This window comes from Danaus plexippus, chromosome 10, assembly GCF_018135715.1.
Source record: "Danaus plexippus chromosome 10, MEX_DaPlex, whole genome shotgun sequence".
NCBI classification, from domain to species: domain Eukaryota; kingdom Metazoa; phylum Arthropoda; class Insecta; order Lepidoptera; family Nymphalidae; genus Danaus; species Danaus plexippus.
In genome coordinates, this window is record NC_083543.1 from 3,867,251 (window position 1) to 3,891,824 (window position 24,574).

At 33.6% G+C, this 24,574-nt stretch overlaps 1 protein-coding gene across 1 annotated transcript; it reads right to left on the reverse strand.

Moving 5' to 3' along the window:
- Positions 1-834: 834 nt before the first annotated feature.
- On the reverse strand, positions 835-24,318 carry LOC116766965 (zinc finger SWIM domain-containing protein 8 homolog; the record flags this gene model as incomplete). The annotated part of the gene is made up of 28 exons (XM_061521597.1): positions 835-6,872; positions 7,329-7,478; positions 8,239-8,472; positions 8,828-9,114; positions 9,469-9,618; positions 9,877-10,091; positions 10,350-10,527; positions 10,906-11,003; positions 11,103-11,215; positions 11,384-11,551; positions 11,696-11,961; positions 12,072-12,215; positions 12,406-12,612; positions 12,668-12,761; positions 12,827-13,044; positions 13,224-13,375; positions 13,714-13,888; positions 14,064-14,281; positions 14,473-14,557; positions 14,633-14,782; positions 14,855-15,100; positions 15,180-15,287; positions 21,442-21,558; positions 21,685-21,880; positions 21,993-22,303; positions 22,595-22,758; positions 22,828-23,076; positions 24,015-24,318. Coding segments are annotated over 28 exons (5,064 nt in total), but the record flags the coding sequence as incomplete, so codon positions are not given.
- Positions 24,319-24,574: the final 256 nt, after the last annotated feature.

Sequence of the window (24,574 nt, forward strand, 5' to 3'; positions counted from 1 at the left end):
TTCATTTAAATAAAACAAAAATTATCGGATTTTCGATTCCCTTGAACAACCGTGATGACGCGTAGTAATATCTTAGTTTTATTTAAATAGTAGTAATGCCTAAAATGCTATTTTAAATAAATATGAAGGGATGTACGAATTTTTAAAAATAAAACCTGTCCTAGAGAATAAATGTTTAAAGGAAATGTTATCACTAGGTTTTATTATAAGACTTACCTAATTAAATCATTTATAGTGCTTCAATCCGGAAAAGACAATATGGTTTAAATAAACCTTATGAGTGGATAACAGAAGCTTAAACATTTAAATAATCTACATACAACGATCACTCACAGAAACTCAATATGAAACATTTAAATTGCATACTAATAAATCTATACTCATCAGCTGTTGTGTACTGTATATATAATTAAACATTTAATAAATGATCGTAATTTTATCGCATCTCAAGTTGTAACATTAAAAGAATACCGAAAATACATTTACCAACTTTAAGCACGTCGATATAAGCACTTACAATCTGTTATCGCGGCGCACCACGAGGCGTTCACGCCTTATTATCAAGATAAACTTTGTCGTTTGTGAAAAAAAAACCTTTTTATCTATTATTTGCTGACGCACGCTGGAAACTATACCACGTAATAATCTGTAGGTATCAGTTTCGTTTGCGTTACAAAGATAAAAAAAGTAAACCTCGTTGTTTACTTCAGTTAGTTGATAAATCTTTTAAAGCTGTATTGATTTTATTCGAAAATTTAATCTGCGATGTCTTCTTTTGAAACAGATATGAGTACTGAACTATGAGAGATGTCGACGCCGTAAATAAAACACACATTTCTTAAATATAGAATAAGTATATTGAATAATTAAATAATGTTACTTCAAATATCTTGCCAAAAGACTTAGGTGTAGTTATTAATAAAAGTAATCGTTAAAATTATCTAAGAGGTCAAAATATTTAGAGTTTGAGTAAAAACATACAGTAAAGTTTGAAAGATATTGCAATTTCGTAATTACCAAAGTTGTAAACACTGTTGCGGTTTAACGTGCAACCGCAAGCGAGACACGTACTTGTCATCACAAAGTGTTGTCAAACAAAGAAACATCGCTTGCACTAGAACGCAACATGTGCCAAGTCAAAGATGTTGGGTTCAAAACAGAAATAGTGCGTAACAGTCTATTAATTCACTAATATAATAAAATTTATCATTACAACCATTTGCGACAACTGAGCACTAGTGCTATATTTAAAAGTATCGGCGCTCCTTGAACAGGATGTCCATAAACGGGTGGCGAATTGTTAACAATATAAAGTATAGAACATCGAAACAAATAAGTCACATCTGTTTAATGACATCCCGTAACCCGTTGGTATTAAATGAAGACTTCTTTCGACTATTTCTTAGAGCTTTCATGTCAGTCTTGTCTTTCAGACATGGGAGGCCAGCTTACATAGAACGATCTTTAGCTATGCAAACAGTTTGTGACAATATTATAATATTTATATATACCGACCTTATCCAAACAATATATCTAATATTCGCAAGAAACTAATAAGAAAAACAAGAGAAAAAACATTCAATAATATGACAAACGAGTTACAACTAAAACCCCTACCAAGTGTTTGCATAGTTAAACCACTCAGACAGTCTCTGATCAGTTATTCGTACACATCACACATGATATTACTAAATTTATGAATAACTCAAAACTGTCTGTATTTAGTTCAAATGCAAACACTTGTTAAAGAAATTGAACCTCTATGTGGATTGCAAACCATGTGTATGCGATTTGGACGATACAATACTATAATTATATAAATGTTTACGTACTAATAAGTAGCCATTCAAATTGCAATGGTTACACATTTAATAGGCGGACAATACACTTACAAAAAGTGATCAATTAAACTACAAACCAGTATAAAATTATGCATCACCAACATCTAAACGTTTATGATATAATGTACTCAAAAGGTTTGTGATGCTTCATATTATTGTGAACGATTTACAAACCGTTATTTAACAACTTTAAGACTGTATGTAACCAGACATAGTTATCAATCGAGAGGCCCGTGTGTAGTCAGAAACGAAAATCTAATGACATAATTTAAAACAGATATCAATAATGAAGCACATATCTTATTAATAATAAAAAAAAAAATTAATCATAAAAACTTAAATAATTTTCCTAAAATCAGTCAGATTTCTGTTAAAGTCGGATGTTTCGTACAATTGTCGTTTTATATTTGTAATCAAATAAATCATAGATCAATAAAATAATAAAGAGCGGATACACAATCGAAATTATCAACTGATATGTTGAAAAAGATGTATGAGAAACTAATGTACCACAACACTTCAGAACAACTCACGTCTGGGTGAAATTACAACTATGACATGCAATAAACGTCTAATTAAAATATGCTCCATACTAACGTCTTATTATTACGATTCTAAGATATATTTAATCTTTTTTTTTTTTAATATTATATAATATTTTTTTATAGTGTAAAAATAGTTTCTTGACAGATTTTTTTTTTTTTCAAATTATCTTTCGTTTTCGTTCCGCGAGTCCAACGCTCGGTTTTTGCACCAGATATTGTTAATAATGCCCATCGAGCAGACGACTGTATACTGTTAAGAAATATTCAAATGTAAATATATCGAGAAACAATTATAGACATTTCAGAAGAGGCTTTGCAAAAATCAACGCAAAATAATTATGGACGGCAAAATTGCGATTTTCCTTTCAAATTGCACTTAAATTTTTATGGCTGAAGTAATTTTTTTTTTTTCGGTATGTTTATTTAATAACACTATGACTTCTACTGAATCTCAAGGTGCATTATTAACGAGTTGGTGTCAATAATTGCAACGGTCTAGTTAAGTACGATATTGAAACTGTGGACTGGTAATTTTAGCTAAACTATTCTACATCGAGTGTCCAATCCATAGGTCACTATATCTCCGATTCATGAACGTGAATTTATACTAACTAGCATCCTAAAATTTACTAACTACTGAATGCAAAGAAACATCCACTATTAATGAATGTCGCAAACATCTAATTATTTGAAAACAAAAAAAACTAAATCTATCCGCCGAGGCCGGCAACAAATGTATCCAATACAATACATCTATCTGATATATCATTAACGATTCCGATGTAAGGCTGACGTGACATTTATACTTAAACACGAGACAGACACCGTTGTGACTCCGTACAAAATACAAACAACTTGCCTGTTAAATAAACCTGGAATGCTGTAGGAAAGAACGTTAAATCTGATGTTTAAAGTAACTTTAATATTCATTCGTTGAAATATTTAACCGTTTATATATATATATATATATTTTTTTTTGTAAACAGATCCCTTTATATTTCGTTACTTACACTCTATGCCATCTAGCGTCGATAAAAATCGCTAAATAATTATGACACTCGTCTTTTTTTTTGTCACTATCTTTAAACGCTCTATTAATTCTATAAATCGATTTGAACAATTTATATAACTTTATATTTATTTTCTTCAAAAAATGCACATTTATAAAAATTTTTTTTTCTCGTTATATATCAACTTGTATATTAATTTTATATATTAATTTTATTATTGCTCTCGACGGCGGAAGTCCTTATATTTTAGTATATAATTTTATTTTATTTTTTTAATATAAATAATGGGAATCTAGCGACATCGATTGCACTGCTATATAGATACTATGACATTTGCTGCCGGCTCCCATCATATAGTTACAGTTTTATATCAAAGGCTCTCAAGATGCTACCTCGCATTACATATAATTAATATTATAATACATATAAACTTGTAAATAATGTTACTTTCAGCTAATCGATTGTGTCACGTTTCGCCGTTCTTATATTTAATACACCAATGTTATGCAAATTTCGACAAGATCATATCAAAAATAGCATAGACGGTTAACACCAATAATCTGTATTCTAACGTCTTATTTAGGTCACACGAAACATTTCGGCCGCACGTCGGCAGAAAATATCTATTGCTAAATATTTTTATTTTTTTTGGATGCAACATATTTAACACGAGAGTTTGAATACGACGAACAACCGTATGCACATCTCTTTACGATATTAACAACCAATATGTTACCGACTTAATCTGTGACGTCAGTTATTAATTTCAATATTATTTTCTTAAAAATAAGAAGTCAGATCGATTATTACATATTTAAAATGCGAATACAATAAGCAACAAAAAATAAATGTTGCATGGAGATCCATAATGAAGTACACTATAGAAAGCTGATGAACGGCTTCAATGATATTGAACGAATGAATGGAAAAGCATTATTATATTGAGCAATATTACGAGTTCTAAATAAGGTCATTTACTTAAAACAAGAAACAAAGATGCCGATAGCTGAATTGAAGAGTAAAATACAATTTGGAATGTGTTATGGGGAATCGATGGCGAAATAAACGTAAAGACAAAGAAATTGGTTTCAGGACATTAGTTGAAATGGTGAATTTTATATACTGTGGTTATATTAAAGACAGACTAAAAATTTCACATATAACCATAATATAATTATAACAGTTAATGAAGCATTCCGACCATATTCCATTTATACCTCTCGAATAACACACGACGAGATCTGCGCGAGAGGTATCGAAATTCTTAGCCTACGAAATAATAAAATGGCCATTGAAACGGTCCACTTAACGGGTTCTCAAAACATTGACTAGTTAAAAACGCTGAACGCTGAAACTTATATGGATAGAAAATTTTGTGCCAGATAAAAACGAACGAGAATCTTACGGACTATATCATGATAACGAAGTCTAACAGATATACACACTGAAACACAAGAGTTAAGGGATCAAAAAGAAGCTTCTAAGGCCATTTTCAAACGCTGAACCTTATTTAAAAATGGCCGTCTCTGAATAAGAACAAGCAATTTGAATCTTGAAGTAGCCTTATATTTTGGAATCTTGAGAAATTTTCTTTTCAAGTAACAGGTAAATCAATCATGATGAATATTCTGAATGAAAAATTTTCTTTGATTATTTTCTTCTTTAATAGAAAATAAAAATCAAAATTAACCAAATTATTAACCAATTTAGATAGACTATATTTTTATATCCAATTTAGTACTGTTGTTGAAAATACGACCCAACGACCATTACTTGCAGAGCACTTAATCGAATGTGAAATTTTTTCACCGACATCAGAAAATCGTCGTTTACATACTACTACTCATTCAATAATTTTAAATAGCTCCTGCACTAAAGATATGAAAATATAGAGGAAAAAACATTTTCAATTGTTCTAAAACTTAAGATTATTTAAAGGAAAAAAAAAATGATAGAACCTAAAAAAACCAACCCAAAATTTTTCATTCAAGGAATTGCGATACATGTTACTTGAAAATATTTTTGCAAGATCTAGAAATTAGAAATATCAATCGCCAAATTGCTTGTCTTTACCCCTAAATTACGATATTTTTCAAAGTTGAAAAACCGCAGTAAATTTTGTTTTCCTTTTGACCCATAATTCTTTCCATTGATGTATACTGCTAGTCACACGTAAGTCACACACTAAAAAATAGTTTAGAAGGACATAGCGAACATTTAGACACAACCTTCAATGAGCCTTTTTTGGGGCAAAAGAAATCAATGCATAGCAAAAATGTTTGCATATATCAAAGCCTATTTAATCATTTCATTTCATATATATTTAGGTTTCTCGTGCTGTTACTTCGTGGCCGTATCTTGTGGCATAAACATCTCGTATAAATAGGACTCTAATTAAATAATACTTATAAATATGAGTATGAATGAGAACACATACGCTCGGTGCTCCGACCTGCACCGAGCGAGCAGTGCGCCGTGTCCAAAATAAACAGAGATCTTTACTCATACAGAGTTCAAATAAAACTAAAAAGAGGTATTCAATAATTCCACATCAAATTATCTGTAATTCAGGTCTTGTATAAAGAAATTACGTTCAGTAGCAGTCTGCATGTTAAAAGAAAATATTTGCATTGATTACACATTGTAATATTTAAGATAAAAGATTTAGTTTCCATAGTGAGTTAGAAGAATTAAGTTTGTATCCGACTTAATTGATATCAAGTACACAAGAACACTGAAATAGTTTACACTTGAGAACGACGTTTCTTCCAATTTAGGCCACTAGAGGATTTTAAAACAACTCTCCGTACACGCAGATTTAGATCTCACATTAAGGCATTCTTATAATTTTCAAGGAGACATTAATTCCCTAGCGCCCGTGGACTTAATCATATATTTTCCATTAAGAACATAAAATAATCCAAATTTATTATAATATAAACAATTGATCGATAATTGTTCCTTACAATGATTCGATAAACAGATTCCTGTTAGACAAGGTAATCATCATAGTCTGCGTGGCATCGATAACATTAATCTATTAAATTAATTCATCTCAAACGGACTCTAAGTAGCTTTCCATATTCAATGTTCATTCATAAAATACTTTTATATCTTTACTAGGGCGCTTGTGACGTCATATCGCAAAACCTTTTGATATTAGTGTCATAGGGCGGATATGGCATCACTCGGACCCCGTTCTCTAATATCACTAGCGCCATGCAATTTGCTATGCGCTGAAGTACTCGAATTACATATAACGGATATGGGGTTTGGGTAGTGGGGGCGGCAGGAGTGGGGGTTGTTAGATAGTGTGCATCTGGTATAAAAGCCGGCAGCGCGGCCACCGCCGGTAGTGTGACAGTTTGCGCGCGGAACACCGCATCCTACAAACTATCGGCTGCCGGCGTCATTTGCTGTTAGTCTGAAGGGCCGCGTTGAGCTGCGTCCACAGATCCTTCTTGCAGGACTTCGATCTGGAACAATCACTGTGAGGTTGTGAACAAATTACATGTTCTTATATGGTTTTCTTATATACAAATCTTAATTACTACAATAAAATATATTTATGTAAAATGCTGGATGTTTTTAAATAAATATTTGTTAATACACTACAGCATTTAAAATAAATATAATTGTAGCGGTATTATAATTATAATTTATTACATTTTTATGAGTCATAAAGATATATTTATCATTATACATTTTATACAGTTGACTGTTGGTTTAAAGTATAAAATGTATTTGCATATACTCTATATTTAAAAATTTATATTACTGTACATTTTTGACTACAAAATTACTAGTATAAAAGTACTACTCTATTTTATTACATCCTAGCATTGGCTGTAGTGTTAATATTTACAAAATTTATCTTGTTACGTTGGCATAAATGTACAACTATCTAGTTTAACATATTATGTAATATATACCTGCGTAAAGATGCCAGCCACTCTTTGAACTGCGTGTTTCCCTCCGGAGTCAACTGGAAGGCGGTGCGAGCTGACAAAACGATCCCAACAAACTCTTCATACTCGACCGGCGTCAGATGATACAGCTTCTGATGGATGCACTGAATGTACCTAAACAAAGAGGCTCGGATAAGAAACGAGAATTTTATATGTAACAAAACAACACGAATGTGTTTTAAGCCACAGATGGAGTAAAACTTCTTTAACTCTGTCTATATACATATGTGTATATATGGATATAGAAAATATGATTAAATTTATTAGACGCGACCAAGTTTTAGATATAGGAAACGTAGCTGCAAGAATGGACGAAAGAGAAACACAAAATGTGTGCTCACACCTCCTCTCTTATACCTACAGTAGTTTAAGAAACGTAACACTCTCTTTCTCTCTCTTCACTAACTTATATCTAACTCACAATTTACTATCGCCTCAGTAACGCTCACGTCACGAAATCAAAGGACAAATTTTAGCCTCAAAAATATTAAAAAAAAGAACACTAAGTACCGAAAGCTGGTGACAGCCCTGAGAAAAACGAACAGAATAAAGACGTCAATAAATATTATCACTTTTCAACTCTCACACTAGTGTCTTGTACATAATTTTTATAACTTAATTATGATATTCTTATCATGTTTATTATTTGTATGAAATGAACAATTAAGATTAAAGAAGAGATGAATTGTCATATATACAATGCTTACATTGTTTAAAAAAACATGACGTATCAGATAAATTTAATGTCATCGGAAAATATCTATCTGAATGGCTCATAGATAATAGAGAATATATACTGACCTCTAACCCAACTCTTATATACTAATAAGGGTTATCAAAATTAGTAAAAAATATTAAAATTTTAGGTACTTACATCTGTTGACATTTGTGTACTAGAGGTGCGAGTGTTCCTCTAAGGTGTTGCATCACGAGGTGGTGTGGTCCGCCTCGAGCCAACCAATGGGCTGACTCCACGCAGAGTTCGTACAACACGAACGGTGACACCACCGAATTAACCGCGCACACGCAAAACTGATGCAAGTACTGCGCACCGAGACGCTTCGATACACGCAACAACCATTTCACGTGCTCGCCGTATGGAGGGTTTCTGTAACATTCCTCATTATTACTAGATGTTCAGTAATTACCCAATATTCATTGTTTGATATTCTTTGTAGCTTCTTTGCAATTTTCGATCTTTGAATACTTTTTACTTTCGGCATTTGTTAAATTTTTTTCTGGCTCTTTTTTTTGCTATTGGCTTTATTATTCTAAACCAATTCAACTTGTAAATAACATACTATATTATTTCTATTTTATCAAATATTAACGAGTTAGTCTATAATAATATAATTAAATATATAACTTTTTAATAAACATCAAAAATATATACGGTGATTGCTTTATATATTATTGTATGAATGGATAGGCTTTTTATTACCAATTCTTTTTCTATTAATTACCTTCCAAACTTATTCTGCGGGCGATCGTCGTGGACTCTTCTAGCTTGTGTCTCTAATGCTAACATTCCCACTCTATAAGCTGCTAGAAGTCTTCTGAGCTGTGCTTGAGGTAGTGCGGGTGGTGCGACCCCGTTCCCGTTAACATTGACTCCGCTGACCGTGTTCACTCCGCTGACTCCGCTCACGCTGACGGTACCGACCGCACCAACTGTGACCACTCCGCTCACACCCGCTGTTGGTACCGCTGCGTGTGTTGCCGGCAGTGGTGGTGGTATTGGAGCCGGATGCTGTCGAGTTATGAGAGTCAATATTGACTCATATCACTTTATAAAAATCCCTACTAGACTGGTGAAATTAATTACATATAAACATAATAGTATAGTTTTAACATTATACATTATGGTTGACTATTGAAGTCTGTTATAACTACATATGTAAGCAGTTTGGACTACCTAGTAATGAAATATTGTCTTTCATTCAACTATTACGTTGTAAGAATAATTTTGATTCCAAGAATTCGCACAGGCTAAAGGTATTAAAAAAATGTTAAGAAGGCGTTATAACTATTTTCTAACTTATTTTTAGAGATGCACTAAATATATAGATCTTTAGCAATTGGGTTTATATTTAAATATACAAACATTAACGGTCATTGGCGGTGGATGGGGTGCGTGAGGTACGTGTTGCGGCATTGGCGGCGGATGTGTTGATGTTACTATGCCGTGTACTATGTATGGGGGCAACGCGTACTGGGGTCCGGGGTGACCCGCTGTAGCACCGCCGTATTGTACCTGAAGTGTTAATAAAATTTGATTGATTCATTATCCAATTAATAATTGGCAAATTTAAAGAAAGAAATTGATTGAAAATAAAATAATCGAATTGTAAGGAATTGTGGATAAAAATTTTATTTAAATAACTAATGCTATAAAAATCCATATTAATATATTTATAGTAACAAAATTTTAGTTACAAGTTATTAATGTTCGAAATTAGTTGTTATGTTATGTATATCATACACATATATGTATATATATATATGCACAAACCTGTGGTGGATGCGCGACCTGAAGCTGATATATGGGTGGTGGATAGTGGTAAGCGAAGGGGTATGGCAGCGGGTATGGTAGTGGTACCGCCAGCGGTGGCGGCGCGCGGTACTGCGTCTCCTCAGGAGTTTCACCTTCCTCAGCGGCTTGACGGAGGTATAACTCGTGCCAGTACCGGGCTACGGTATACAACACTTCGGGGTACACACCTCCCCCTGAAATCATTTAATTATATTAATGTTAATAAAGTTGAAAGTGATGTTTATAGTTATAAAATTAGAACTAGAAATATATATAGGCTATATAAGACATAAATATTTATACTGTCTTGTAATGCCTTAGATAGCACGAATTCTAAATGTACCAAACACAAAACTAATAATGATAAAAAAAGTCAAACAAATTTAAGTTACTGTCGATTCTGATAGTGTTTTTATATGTAAATACAAATATATGTTAAGCCTATTTAATACCTTTGGCCGCTGCCTCGACAGTGAGACATGCTCGTTCCAACATGGCATCGCTTTGTTCCTTACACTGAAGTACGGCTCTCTGTATCTCATTATAGTTGAGCGCGTGTGCGTGAGGGAGTACTGACAACGCAAGCTCGGCCGCCGCACGTACCATGTGTACATCGCAACCTGAAGACGCCTGTGGATTGACAGTTTTTAAACATACGTTAGATATACTTTTTAAATTATATATGCTAAGGTTTTGAATATATATGTGTGTGTTGATGTCTTAAGCAAATACCGGTTAAATTAAAAATAAAATATACTTAAACGGATACCGATATAACTTTTAGGTAATAACTTAGACTTCAGTATAACATGGACTTTAAAATTTATTCAAATTTTCTGTGTAGTTATCTAAGGAAGTTGTATTTTGTACGAACTGAACCCATCAATGATCTATTTTATTTTAGTGTACATTATTAATTATCTCTCTGAATCTAATTCCAAGTACACACACACGAAGTCACGGGCATAAACTAGTTAACAATAAAAAAAAAGTTTGGATAATATTAACCTTGTCTGCTATTCCGGCTGCTTCTGGAGGTGTTAAATGTCCTTCCCAAGCGTCTATGAGGAACAAAATTGCGGGTGCTCCTATATCCATAGCCTGGCCTGTTGTGACCAATAGAAAATTAACTCATTAACCTCGCTATTCTAATAACTTACATTAAACTACTCTCTAACTATTTGTATACTGTTCTAACATCTCACCGGTTATCCAACTGACATGTGACGAATAAGTGCGACTCAACCAGTTAGCACTGACACAGTTGTGCAAACCCAGCGCATAAAGCCCGAGCTGGAATGCAGCCATATGAAGACCTCTGAAATATCACGTTATATAAATAAAAACATATATAAAGAATGTAAACATATTTTCAAATTATTTAATTATGAAAAAAAATATTTGTGTTGTTAGGAATAATTGTAATTTTGATATGGGAGAAGTAATTGAGTACAGATAAATAATATTAATGACGCTGATGACTAACCTGTGTGGTCCGTGGTGCTCTCTGGCACATGAGGTTTGTGTGAATAAACTAGTGCTCGACGAACCGCCGGCTTTAAATAGTACTGACTTGGCCAACTCAAACATAAAGTGAGCGGACGCCTCTGAAGGCTGGTTCGGTACTGATGGATACACACGCTTACCTTTGTACCTGCAAGGGAATTATTAAAACATTTTTGAGCTTTTTACTCGGATGTATCTTCGTAAGATAAAATATTTCGTATACAACATAAGAGACGTGTTTATTTTCTGTTAAGTATATTTGTCGCATAGTAATCTATGTTATTAGTGATACCTCGAGTCCTTCAACCTTGGCAGCGACTGGTGCGGTGGCGCGTGTGACTGATGCTGTGAGTGTTGTGAGTGAGGGGTATGGGAGGGGTGAGGGTGAGGGGTGTGAGAAGGATGAGGGTGGGGCGTGTGGGAGGGGTGGGGGGTATGAGGAGGATGTTGAGTGTGTTGAGGGTGTGTGTGCATGGTATGGGACATGGCGGGAGGCGACGGACCACCCTCTGATACAGCCAAACGATCCATGTCACCCACTAACTGGCATGCTGACGCCTGTAATGATAAAACTCAATAAATTCCTATACACTGTAAGAGATATTTACATAGTATTTATCACCTTATTACTTAAAAATATTATATTGTATTATTATATAACCTCGTACCTGTGGCATGACTGGTGCGGTATGTTGCATATGCGTGGCATGTGCGTGGTAGGACGAGTCGCGGTACGCCAAACGGGGGTTATTAGTGTAGTACATGCTGACCATCGGGCCCTTCGTTAATTGATGGATATCACGATCCAATAGCTAGAATAAAATATCGATATATTATTTTTGTATTGCGTTAGTAATAATTATAAAATATAATTGCAGATTCTTAAAGCTTACAATTATAATATCCTTAAAATATAACACAGAATCTACGACACTTCGTCACCGGCAGCTGTGTTCGTAAAATTTGATGGTGTATTTTTATTAGGAATAGTTATTCATTCACCTTATTCATAATGCGCGCCAATTTAACCGGGTCGTCTTTATAGAATGACAGTAGTGTTAATGCTAACTCTCCTCGTTGCCTCCGCGTTCCTTCACACAATAGAGGGTGTTCCGCTTCCGACACGTTCGCCTTTAAACCCAGAGCCGCCACCGCCGCTTCGAATCCTAACATTTCATCCGTTGGCAATCTCGCCTGAGAAACATAATTCTAGTTTAAATAGAATAAAGAGTTTAAATTATATCGCCATCCAAAATATACTTACAGGGTGTTTGTTTTCTTTGTCCGTAGCCGATAAAACTAGTACATCAAACAGGAAACTCGCTAAAGCTATTGGCAGCAATGCCGGTCCTCGGTTTCTGTAAACATTGAGTATTTAAAGAAATTGTTTTACATTAACATTTCGTTGCATAAAAATTATAACCTCAGGACTCCTTCGCGTAGTTGTTCCGCTTTTTCTCTTGCTAACGTAAGTTGTTCGACGCCGGTAGGCAATTTTTTTAACAAAGCAACCAATTCCGTTTCCTGGTTATTGAGTTTCACTTCCAAAGCCTTCGTGCTAGCGGGCGGTCTGGCCATCTCCAAAGCGTACAATCCAACGCGGAAAGCTAATTCATGATGTTCGTTAAATTCGGCCAGCACCTATGGAACAAAATTATTCTTATAACAAAATTAATTCAAATCTTTACCACCATTATAGGTATATATAATACAAAACCAACGAAACAAGATAAAAATTGTTAATCAAAATTAATTATTGTTCTCAATAACAATAGTCATAATTTTGGGTTGGAACTAAAATTACATATATATCTACTCACAGTACATAGAAAGGCGCATTTTGCGAGTGTAGCGGATGCGAGACATGAGAGCCGATGGCTGGCAGCGCACAGACGTGGAGAGGGAGCGTGGCGGCGACGAGCACGACGGGCCTCCGCCGCCGCACTCAATAGAGAACCCACTCCAGCACCGCCTGGGTATGAGTCAGAATTATAATATAAATATAGATCCATTTCCTACACCGAGTGGAGTATCATTTTGGATTTATACAGTCATTGACTATTAATTAATATTTTTTTTGTAATAGACTAGACTTATACAAGTTAAAGATGGTAATATCCAACCACCACGTAATGAAGATTTGATAAATAAAAAGCATAATTCTCAAACGAAATATATATCACCTCAAAATACAAAATTATTAATGGGATAGTAGGTTTTTATATCCGTATATGTTGTATCAATATTTCATTATACACTTAATAAAGAAAATGTAAAGTAAATCAATTATTTGTTTTAGTAAGATCGTACCTAGAGCGGGAGGACTGGCCAGTAGTTCAGCGGCCAGTCGAGCCCCCAGTGCGCAGGCGTCTCGAGCGTGCCCGTGTGCGTGTAGACCCTCGGCGCGGGCGAATGATACCTCCCACCCGCAACCCCACCCCACTACTGACGAGCGACCGCCGTTGTATCCACTGACACCGGCACCCTGAACATATCAGACGGACGTTTGTGTAAATAATGTATTAAACCAATAACATCAATGACAATGGTAGAAATTTAATAATAAATAATGGCGCTAGTATTTCAAGAGTCAATATGAAAACAATAATAAAAATTTTCTATGTGTAATACAAATTATATAGGTAGACATTATTCCATACCGAATGTACGACAGAGTTGTTGGAACTGCTCTCTACAGCGACTCTCCTAGCAGCAGCCGCGTCGTAGTAGTACAGGTTGCATTCATCGTCGGAGACTGAATCATCGGGCGAAACCCTTCTCACGGCGTCGTCAGAGGATCCGCCCGCTGAGGTCGACTCCTGAGAGTCTGTATCACCACCGCTCTGTTGGAGAATCTCCTCCTCATTCTCGCAAAAACCTTGGATATAAAAAATATTAATATATTATGATTATCGGCAGTTGTCCACGGTTCAAAGTAATATAACAAAAGTTGAAGAAAAATTTAGTGTTGTAAAAAAAATTAAGATAATGTAAAATGTTTGATGTAAATGGTATTGAAGTACCAATATTTAAAATGTATAAAGAGAAATATGTTAGCATGTGATATACCTTCGGACGAAACACTTGAATGATTCCCATCGTTAGGGCCAGAGTCCCGTGCGACATCACTCCGACCCTCGCCGGAACCGCAGGGCTATTAAAAAATTAATACAAAACATATTAATTAAAAAAAATATTTTCATACAGATATATATATGCTATATATTACCTGACTCGATGGTCCAGGTATGGCCATATCAACTGTGATTCTACTGGTCCTGTGAACAACCGTCCTATGACCGTGTAATGATGGATCAGGATTTGTTAGACGATAACTGAGTGACATCTCGTTATTAAGTACAGCCTTTGACGAGTTCACCTGGAAACATTCATAATTATATACAAGTCTTCTAATAGAAACAAAAATATAACACATACTAGCAACACCCACCTGATGGACACTGTCTTTGTCAGTATGTCTGAAGATTGTAAATGGGCTGTGATATAGAGGGTTCAAATCCTTGGTGTATGTAACACCTTGGATTTGATAGTCGTCCCATTCCAAGAAGCACGCCTCCATGGCTGGATGGAATCCTGGGAATACTTCATTCTCACTGATACCATTGATGTATGGTGAGTGGTGCGCACGATGACGAGGGTGAGACGTGTTTATGTGATTATTACGGTTTTTGGCCACCTGTTGTTAAAGTTATTTTAAACTGTCAGTTTGAATTTCGTTATTAATCTGAACAAAATAGAGAAATATAAAACATTACCTTATCAAGCACTTTCATATGCCATTGAGCGAATTGTTCATGAAGTGTATCTCTCTCATGGGGAGCCAACCCTGGATTGAGGGCCGCCAAACGCCACAACACGACAACCTTAAGAATAGAATTTGTTTATAACTATTGTTAAATATAAACTCTTGGATTACATTACATTTTTAGCAATAAACGATCATGAGTCTAGACATAGTTGACGTCCAATGGCGAGATGTCGCCGACTATATGGCAAACTATAATTTATTATCCACTAAATATGAAATGAAATAAAAAAGTCAACAATTAAAAAAAATATTAATTAATTTCGATTACGAAAAACCAGCAGCTTACTGACATGATAGAAAGCTTATATATAAATTGAACAGGACTTTATCGTCTAACTGATTACAGAGAGTTTTTCCCATTATTCATTCAATACTTACGTTCTACTATTTTGAATATGATTGATTTAAAATTGGAAACTTTCAGAGTCTGGTTCAACAATATAAAATCGTAGTAAGTTTATCGGAACTTATTAGCTTTCCAAATACATACATACAAATTGACGTCAAAATCGATAAGTTTTTTGTGACTAATACATAAAACATCCCATTTAGATAATATGTTGAATATGTACGAATGTTATAAAATTTTTGCATCTAGACAAAATTTTAAAGTATAATATACAAGTATGAGGTTGTAATTTGAAGCGAATAATTCCTGCAGAATTTTACGATTTCACTACATGGCATAATACTACTTTTATAGGTATGCGTGCCATTAACTATATTAAGGTATGTAATATATTAATCGCACTAGTATATTATACACGACTACTATTGTATACATATACAAATATAGGAAATCGTTTGCCTACATGCAGTTTATTAGGAGTCGTATTTTGTATCTCATGATAAAGACAATTATAATCCCATTTACTTTCTTGTTTATTATTTTGTGTTTATAACATTTATTGCGCACTATTGCTAACCTATTAACTCAATAGTTGTCGTATATATAATTTAGAAACATGTACGGGTCAAACGATTATCATAAAACTGTTTCAAATATTCCAGTGTTTCTTTTGGTTGGATTTTTTTTTTTGAGTATTAAAAAATCTGCTGCGTACAAGACATGTATACATTATCTTTTATTTTCCTTCTCTTTCTTATTGTACCTACACCACATTTCTTATCTAGTTTCCTCTATCAAAAAGGTTTCTGGTAGAGATCTCTTTTAAAAGATAAGTAAACCTTTGTGCATCACATTTCTTTTATAATAATTGAGCTATATAGTTTTGGTACATAAATATATATATAAATAATACAAAGATACTTTCGGAATCCATTGAGAACAATTCTATTATAGACGTAATATAATTTGTAAAATATAAAATGTTACCGGAGTCAGACCAATTGACCCAGCGTCACAGAATTTAAAATGAAGGTGCAATTAATTAATTTGTTATAAAAACAAAGTTCTAATTGAGATAATATATAATCTTAATTAAAATTCCATTTTCTGAAATCTCCTAAATCGGGAGAAAATTATATTATAAACTGCCTCTTAGTTTTAGTTTAATATGTTATCGTATAAATTTTCTACCAGTACCTATAATTTTTTAACAAAACGTCACCTAAAAGCAAATTTAAATAGGACATTTAAATTATATAGCTTACGTCATCGCATATATAATTAAAAAAAAAAACTTTTCATACATAAATTACTTGTTAGTACATTTATAATAATTTGAACTAAGACTTATTTTCACAAATTTTTTTACATTATTTTGATTATTTGGAGTAATCGTGAGTTTTCATAATAGACAACGTGAAGGTTTCCAATAGTTTTAAGCAATATCTTTATTTATTTATATCCTAACACCAGCAGTCAATTCATGTTATATTATAAAAATGTATTTTATTCTTAATGTGTGGATTGTATTTACAATTTTTATCTCGTTTCATTGTTCAATATTCAGAGACGATGGTTACATAGAACATTTTTAGTATATTATGTGTACAATTTATTAAGAACATTATTAATTATAATACATAGAAAAATTGTATTAGTTTTAATGAGTGCATTCGGGTTGACGATTTCAATCTTATAATTTGAAATTATAAGACCAGGTTTCCTCACGATGATTTCCTTCACCGTCCGTCAGTACTGTCTAAATACTCTTAGAAAGTACATATGACTCGGAAAAGATCACATTGGTACTTGCCAGGTTTCGAACCCGCGCCTTTTTCGTAATATTATTAGCACTTAGAAAAGGTACGAGAAAGTTTACTTGTCTAAATAAATAAATATACATACAAAATAATAATTTTAATTATTTATTAATTAAGAACTTATATCAGTTTGTGTACTATTTGTTACAACCTTTGCTTCCTAACTTTTTGTGATATTTTTGAGTTTGTTTTATTTCATTCAATAGAACTATGACGTCACATTTGTTAAATAAGGGAACATTGTGTTATATTTGTAATTTTGATACAGAATTTTTTGTCATTTCATTCATTGAGATTCTTTACTAAAGTCATATATAGTTACATACTTTTATGGTTAAGTTCATAATATGTGAATATTAAAATATACGAATATATATATATATATATATATATATATATATATATATATATATATATATATATATATATAATAATGTGTCACAAGAAATGAAATTCATAGGTATATAAATACATAACAACAGGTTCCCAAGGGAGAAATATTACGATCTTGTCAATTTGTTTTGGCAATAAATTTTTTTTATTATACTAAAAATACCATTGAAAAAGTCGTTTGCAAAAGAAATAATATGCCTAATTACTTAGTGTATGAAAATACGGCAAGTTCAGATTATAGTTCTGCTGAAAAAATCCAGGGAAAATCACAACAGATGCTCTTTATAATGTGAATTACAGAATACAAAACACAATATTTTATATACTATGTGAATAATTGTAATTAATTTTTTTTCTCTATATGTAATAAAAATTCGTTTAATGCTTATTTTTTTTATCTTTTAGTTTCATAACGCTTCGATCGTAGATTTTTGAATTTTATACTTTTATTTTTTTAAATCTTAATTATACTAAGCTTAATTGAGAAATTACATAAGGTTTGGTTCACAAAACCTCGTAGAAATATAAAAAACCAGTCTAGCTCTTCATTACATAGTATGCTATCATTTACGAATCATCTTTTACGAATAAAATAAATAGTGAAAGTAAATATTAGAAACGAGCTATTTTTAAACACCACATACGGAACATTTAAAGTTTTTCATTCATAAAATTTTGAACATTATAATATTAATGTACTTTATTGAATAAGAAACGGGAAACGCATCGTATGTAGTAACTATGTAAACTCGTACTAAGCGTAATTCTAGTTCGTCAAATTTGTTTTTGTAGCGATTGAACTAAAACATATACTTTAAATTCTTAATTCTTATTGCGAAAAAAAAAATAATTAAAAACTATTACTCGATTGCATTTAAGTTAAGGTCGTACCTTTTAAATATATTTATTTACAATCGCAATGCATTAACGAATCTTTATTTAACTGACGCTGCAATTTTGTGGTTAGGTTAAAAAAGGGTCACTGAATCCAGAACATATTGAGATACGATGAGTCTTCATATAACAAATAGATTTAAATTTAATAAAATTTATTTCATTCAAGCAAATATTTTTTTTTTAATCTATGGATTAGATATTTTTTTATAAAGAACATGCATATTAAATACTTTTAATACATTAAATACTTTAATATAAAGAATATATTACAGTAACGTTTTAACAGCAATCTTTGTCTATCAGCTACCAAAAATGTTTTAAACAATGATGAATGACACGTATTTTTTTCTTGTCTATGATTATAATGACATGAAAGTACACATTATACTTGCACGTCTATCTGGATGTGATTGTATCACGCATATTTTATTAGTGAACTATTGAAAACATGAGTTTGGGATGATTTTCTATGAATTTATTTAAATTCATCTTGATCTAGGACTTCTTGAATGAAAACCGAACAAAATTATATTTTTTTTTTCATTCGATACAGTTTCCGTCTTGCGTAGTGGCCGAAGGAAACTTTCTGCTTGGAGTTGATTTTATGTTATGACGTTAAATGTATTAACGTCACAACAACGAAATACTGGACGTTTTCTGTGTGTGTTTGGCAACACACACTCGTGGTAATCCGTAATAGTATTGTAACATTGATGTAGTAATATTATAATATAATTATTGTAGTAATGTTAATATTCACGTATTTTATATTTTATTATTTCTCTTCTACGTCAATATGAATAATAACGAAGAGTTTTTTTAATTAAAAAAAAATTGTTACTATACAAATACATGTGTATGTGTTTTATGCAGTACAATTTTTATTAAAATTTCATTATCTAAACGTCGATTTCGTTACAAGAAATTTAAGCATGGACACATATATGTAACGATTTTACAGGAGAATTTATGACATCACTTTTTTGGTATCCTAATTTGTACTTAGTTAAATTTGAATTCTTTAAAGGTAAAATAAATATATTTTAATGTGTAAACTTAATATGGGGTTTTCCAATAGGGACGCTTGAACTTTGACAGCTGATTGCGGCCATGTTGTTTGAGTGACAGCTGTCAAATGCAGTGTGTTATATTCATTCCGTCCTCCCAAACCACCATGGCAGGTTACAGTGTCGAGCAGCACGTGCAAATCATAAAATTGTTTTATGAAAATGGGTCTTCAGTTCGAGCAACGTTCCGCGCACTTCGCCCGTTTTACGGTCGCGATGATCGTCCTGCCGAGTCGACTATCCGTCGATTGGTGGACAAATTCGAGTCAACCGGGTCAGTTAACAATCAGCCGGTTCCCGTGCGTCAACGTAACGCGAGATCTGCCGAGAATATCGCCGCTGTGCGCGACAGTGTCCTCGAAAACCCGCGGCAGTCAATTCCGCGTCGCGCACAGGAACTCGGCCTTTCGCAGACGACAACTTGGCGAATTTTGCGTTGTGACTTGAGCCTGCACCCGTACAAGATCCAGCTGACCCAAGAGCTCAAGGTTAATGACCATAGACAGCGCCGTGTGTTCGCTGACTGGGCATTAGAGCAGTTGGAAGTTGACGCCGATTTTGGCAAAAAAATCATCTTCAGCGACGAGGCGCATTTTTGGATGAATGGCTATGTCAACAAGCAAAATTGCCGTATTTGGGACGAGACCAATGCACACGAGGTTCACCAAGTGGCAATGCACCCGCAGAAAGTGACTGTTTGGTGCGGATTTTGGGCCGGAGGCGTGATTGGTCCGTATTTTTTCGAAAACGATAATGGTGTGGCCGTCACCGTCAATGGTGAGCGATACCGGTCGATGATAACCAACTTCTTTTGGCCTGAAATCGAGAATATGGATCTGGACAACATGTGGTTTCAACAGGACGGCGCTACGTGCCACACAGCACACGCTACGATGGAAGTTCTGGACGAGCAATTTCTGGACATGGTCATCTCGCGCGGAGGCGACGTGAACTGGCCACCGAGATTGTGCGATTTGACCCCGCTGGACTTTTTCTTGTGGGGTTTTCTTAAGTCGCAGGTCTATGCCAACAAGCCGCAAACCACCGATGCCCTCAAAGTCAACATACGCCACGCCATCGATCAAATACAGCCCGATTTGTGCGCCAGAGTCATCGAAAATTGGACCTTTCGTGTGCGCGCCACCAACCGAAGCCGTGGCGGTCATTTGAATGATGTCATATTTCATACATAATGGGGTCGATAGACCTTCCAAATAAAAAAAAAAATTCGCAAATATCTTTCCTACATGTATTTTTTTTTGCATTTCAAAGATCAAGCGCCCTTAATGGAAAACCCTATATCTTCAGGAGGAGTAACAAATAAATATGAAAAAATAGATGTACCTTTGCGAGAATTATGAATATAATAAAACAAAATAATAACGACCTTGTTTACAATTACATAAAGAGTTGTTTACATTTGTGCAAAATTTTTCGAAATATAAAACGTAAACAAAGTAATTAGCTTGTATTGTTCATTATTATTAATATATTTTCAGCATAACATACAAGTTGATTAGAAGCTATTATAATAACTACATAAAAAAATGTTAAACTCAACAACCAAAATAATTGTAAAAACTCAAAATATATATATTAAAATTATTATTAACTTACTTAATATGACATATGTATATTCTATGAATATTAACCAAAGCTATAGTACCTTTATACTATACTAACCTCATCACATAGCGATGAACACGCGTGCTGTGCTGCGGAGTTACCAGCGGCACCGTGCTTGCCGCCACCTCCCCACGCCACCAGAGACGCCTTAGTGCTGTACCACCACACTATTATCTGCAGACAATAATCATGTTACAACTAACTGGCCGTTATATAAACTCCTTCGTTACAGGAAAAAACGTTAAGATAGTACTTTAATTACAAATAAAAAAAAAATGTCATCAAGGAGATCACTGTTACCTGTTCGCAGGCCATAACCTCCTCGGTTATGATTTCGAGTAACGGTATTGCATTTCTGTCGCTTCTTTTGAACATTTCTCTTACTATAGAGAGTAGGTTCCACATTCCCTCAGGTTCTCTTCCCCTAAGTGGACGCAACAATGACGACCATTCTGAAGCCGCTGGGGGCGCGCTTGTACTCAAGTAGTTAACATCACTGTAATTAATCGCTTAAGTTACTAACATAGATCCCTCTTGCTTAAATAGTATTTTCTTCCTTAAGAATAGATTCTTCTTTAAATAGAACTATTAAATTTAATTCCACAAACCTAAAAACTATAGGTGCAGGCACACAGAATTTGACTAAAATCTTTTTGATGTTATTATGCAAAGTCTTTTCATCGAGGAACCATGATGTGTATTCATAGGCCGAAGCCCCCGCGGTGGGGTCGGGAGCGCCGCAGGTCGTGTTTATCTGGTTAGGCTGTGCTGACAGAAGTTCATCCAGTATTCTCTGAGCTGTTGGTAGAACTTGTCGAGGTAACTCTGATATAAGGTATTGTGCAAACTTCTGCAACTGATCTCTTCTCAATCTTTGCAGTGATTCTGATACTGGTGCTCTGAGACATACTTGTGTCGGCTGAAAATATATCACATTTTTAACATTTTACTTAATACAAATTTTTATTATTTTTGCATTAATTAATTTAATCATTTACTTCATTTTATCAAAACTCTTGATAGTATACTAAAGCATATTAAATGGGGTTTTATTTAAATGAAACTAGTATTATTCGGATTTACTACGCGGATTTTTATTATTTAAAAACTACATAATCCCGGCGTTTTGGTTACTTTGCAGCAACCGTGATCACGGGCAGACGAGGGGGTTTTATACCAGTGCAATACATATAATAGTAAATTAACTTACTAGATGTATCCTGTATAAGCATACAGCAACTATATGTGAACACCAATGAGCTGAGGATGAACAAGTACAGTTGCATGATGATATCTTCTGTCTATCAAATGTCACCGCTACATTGAATTGTGCTCTTGTCATACTGGGCGTAACAGTGGCAGAGAGATGAAAACCTATAAATAAAGAAAATATATTAGCAATCAAATAAATAAATACATATTGATACAAAACTAGTCATTTACCGATTTGTAGGACATCTTTAACAGCTCTGTCTCTATATAAGTGTTCTCCTCTTTGAAATTCATCAGCTGAGCCATTTGCCAGACAGGAATATAGTCGGATATCATCTTCACTATCCGGAAAGCTCCAGAAAGCTATCTGGAGCTGAAGTTGTTCAGGCACAGGTGGATAAACATGTTCCACAAGTTCAAATGGTATGTGACTGGCGACACATTTGGCTGCCAGTTCACTTAATGATGACACCAATTTCTCTGAAAACAATATATAAATTTTAACATATATACTATACTTTAGTCCCAATTTGCACCCTATATATTTTATTAATGCAGTCAATAGTTAAAAAAAAATATGATTACATTATATATAAATAAAATATTTATATTAATAAAAAATATTGAAAATAAATAAAATATATGTATTTTAAAATTTAATACCTATAGGCTGTATTAATTCCATTTAATATAGTCAACACATTGTTTGTTACAACCTAAAATCATTTATATTACAAAGGAACAAAGTTGAAATTCTTTTACACCATAACTTATTTCAAGATGAGTCACATGATATTGATAATTTTTTTTTTTTTGTATTTATTGACAGTCAGTAACAAAATTGTTTCAGACAGATGCTTAAATAAGGAGATATTTAATCAAATATATTTAATGATTTTCAATATTTCAAGGAGCTATAAAATTTCTGATGATAAAAAATGAAACTTCTTTTTAATCACATATGTTAGTATAATTCAATGCCAAAATTTACTAGCTTTTTATTAATGGTCAAAAACAATATAACAAAAAGGCAACATAACAGAGAAAGTTAGTGAAAGTCATCATTAGCTATATTCATCAAATATAAACATAACAAAATACATATATAAAATTTAAAAACATCTATAAGTGTTATCATGCAACAAAGAATTCACTGCATCCCATGGCTGAGATTTGAAACTGAGATATTATTATTAACTGCTCAGTCCAGTCAAAAGGTAAATGACTTCACAACACCTGTCTTTCTGCTTACATACACAATGAATTTAGAACATATAAAATGAAAGTAGTTATAAAAGTCAATATTTCTTAAATATGTACATATTTTATTTCATGTTAGTATGAAATTTTGTAATTAAAAGCATTATTTTGAGTTTCCATTATTTCGAAACAAAGGATCAGATGTATTGATGTGTTACCTTGAATGGATTTTTTCGTTGAACGTGGTCCGAAAGCATTTTGAAGGTTGGGTCTTCTCCATCCTCGCCAATTATTACATAGACTTTCAGGTTCCGAAGTCCAGCTACACAAGGAATCTTCTTCGAAGCGCTCTGAATCTTCGAAACTGAAACGATCTCCTTCCTCCCAATCGAGTAAAGGAGACCCAACGTCGACTGGGGCTGCTGGTCGTCCCCCTTTTCCATTATTATTTGATGCCCCCGCCACTTTATCGTTATTTATTTCAATAAGGGAAAAATAAATTCGCTGGATGACTTCAGCGAATTATTACTGGGGGGTAATCACAATGTTAAATAGCATACTCCTTTACACCAAAAAGATTTTAAAGTAATGGGAAAAAAGATTTAAAACAATATGCGCAGAATTCAAATACATCACAAACTTAAAAGATTGAAGCACTTCCTAGTCAGAAATCAAGTGATCCAAATAAATTCTTTAGGGGGCACAATAACAAATATGGCCGTCCAACGTCCCGTCGCGGTCATAGATCATATTTTGAAATTTACAGAAGGTACACACT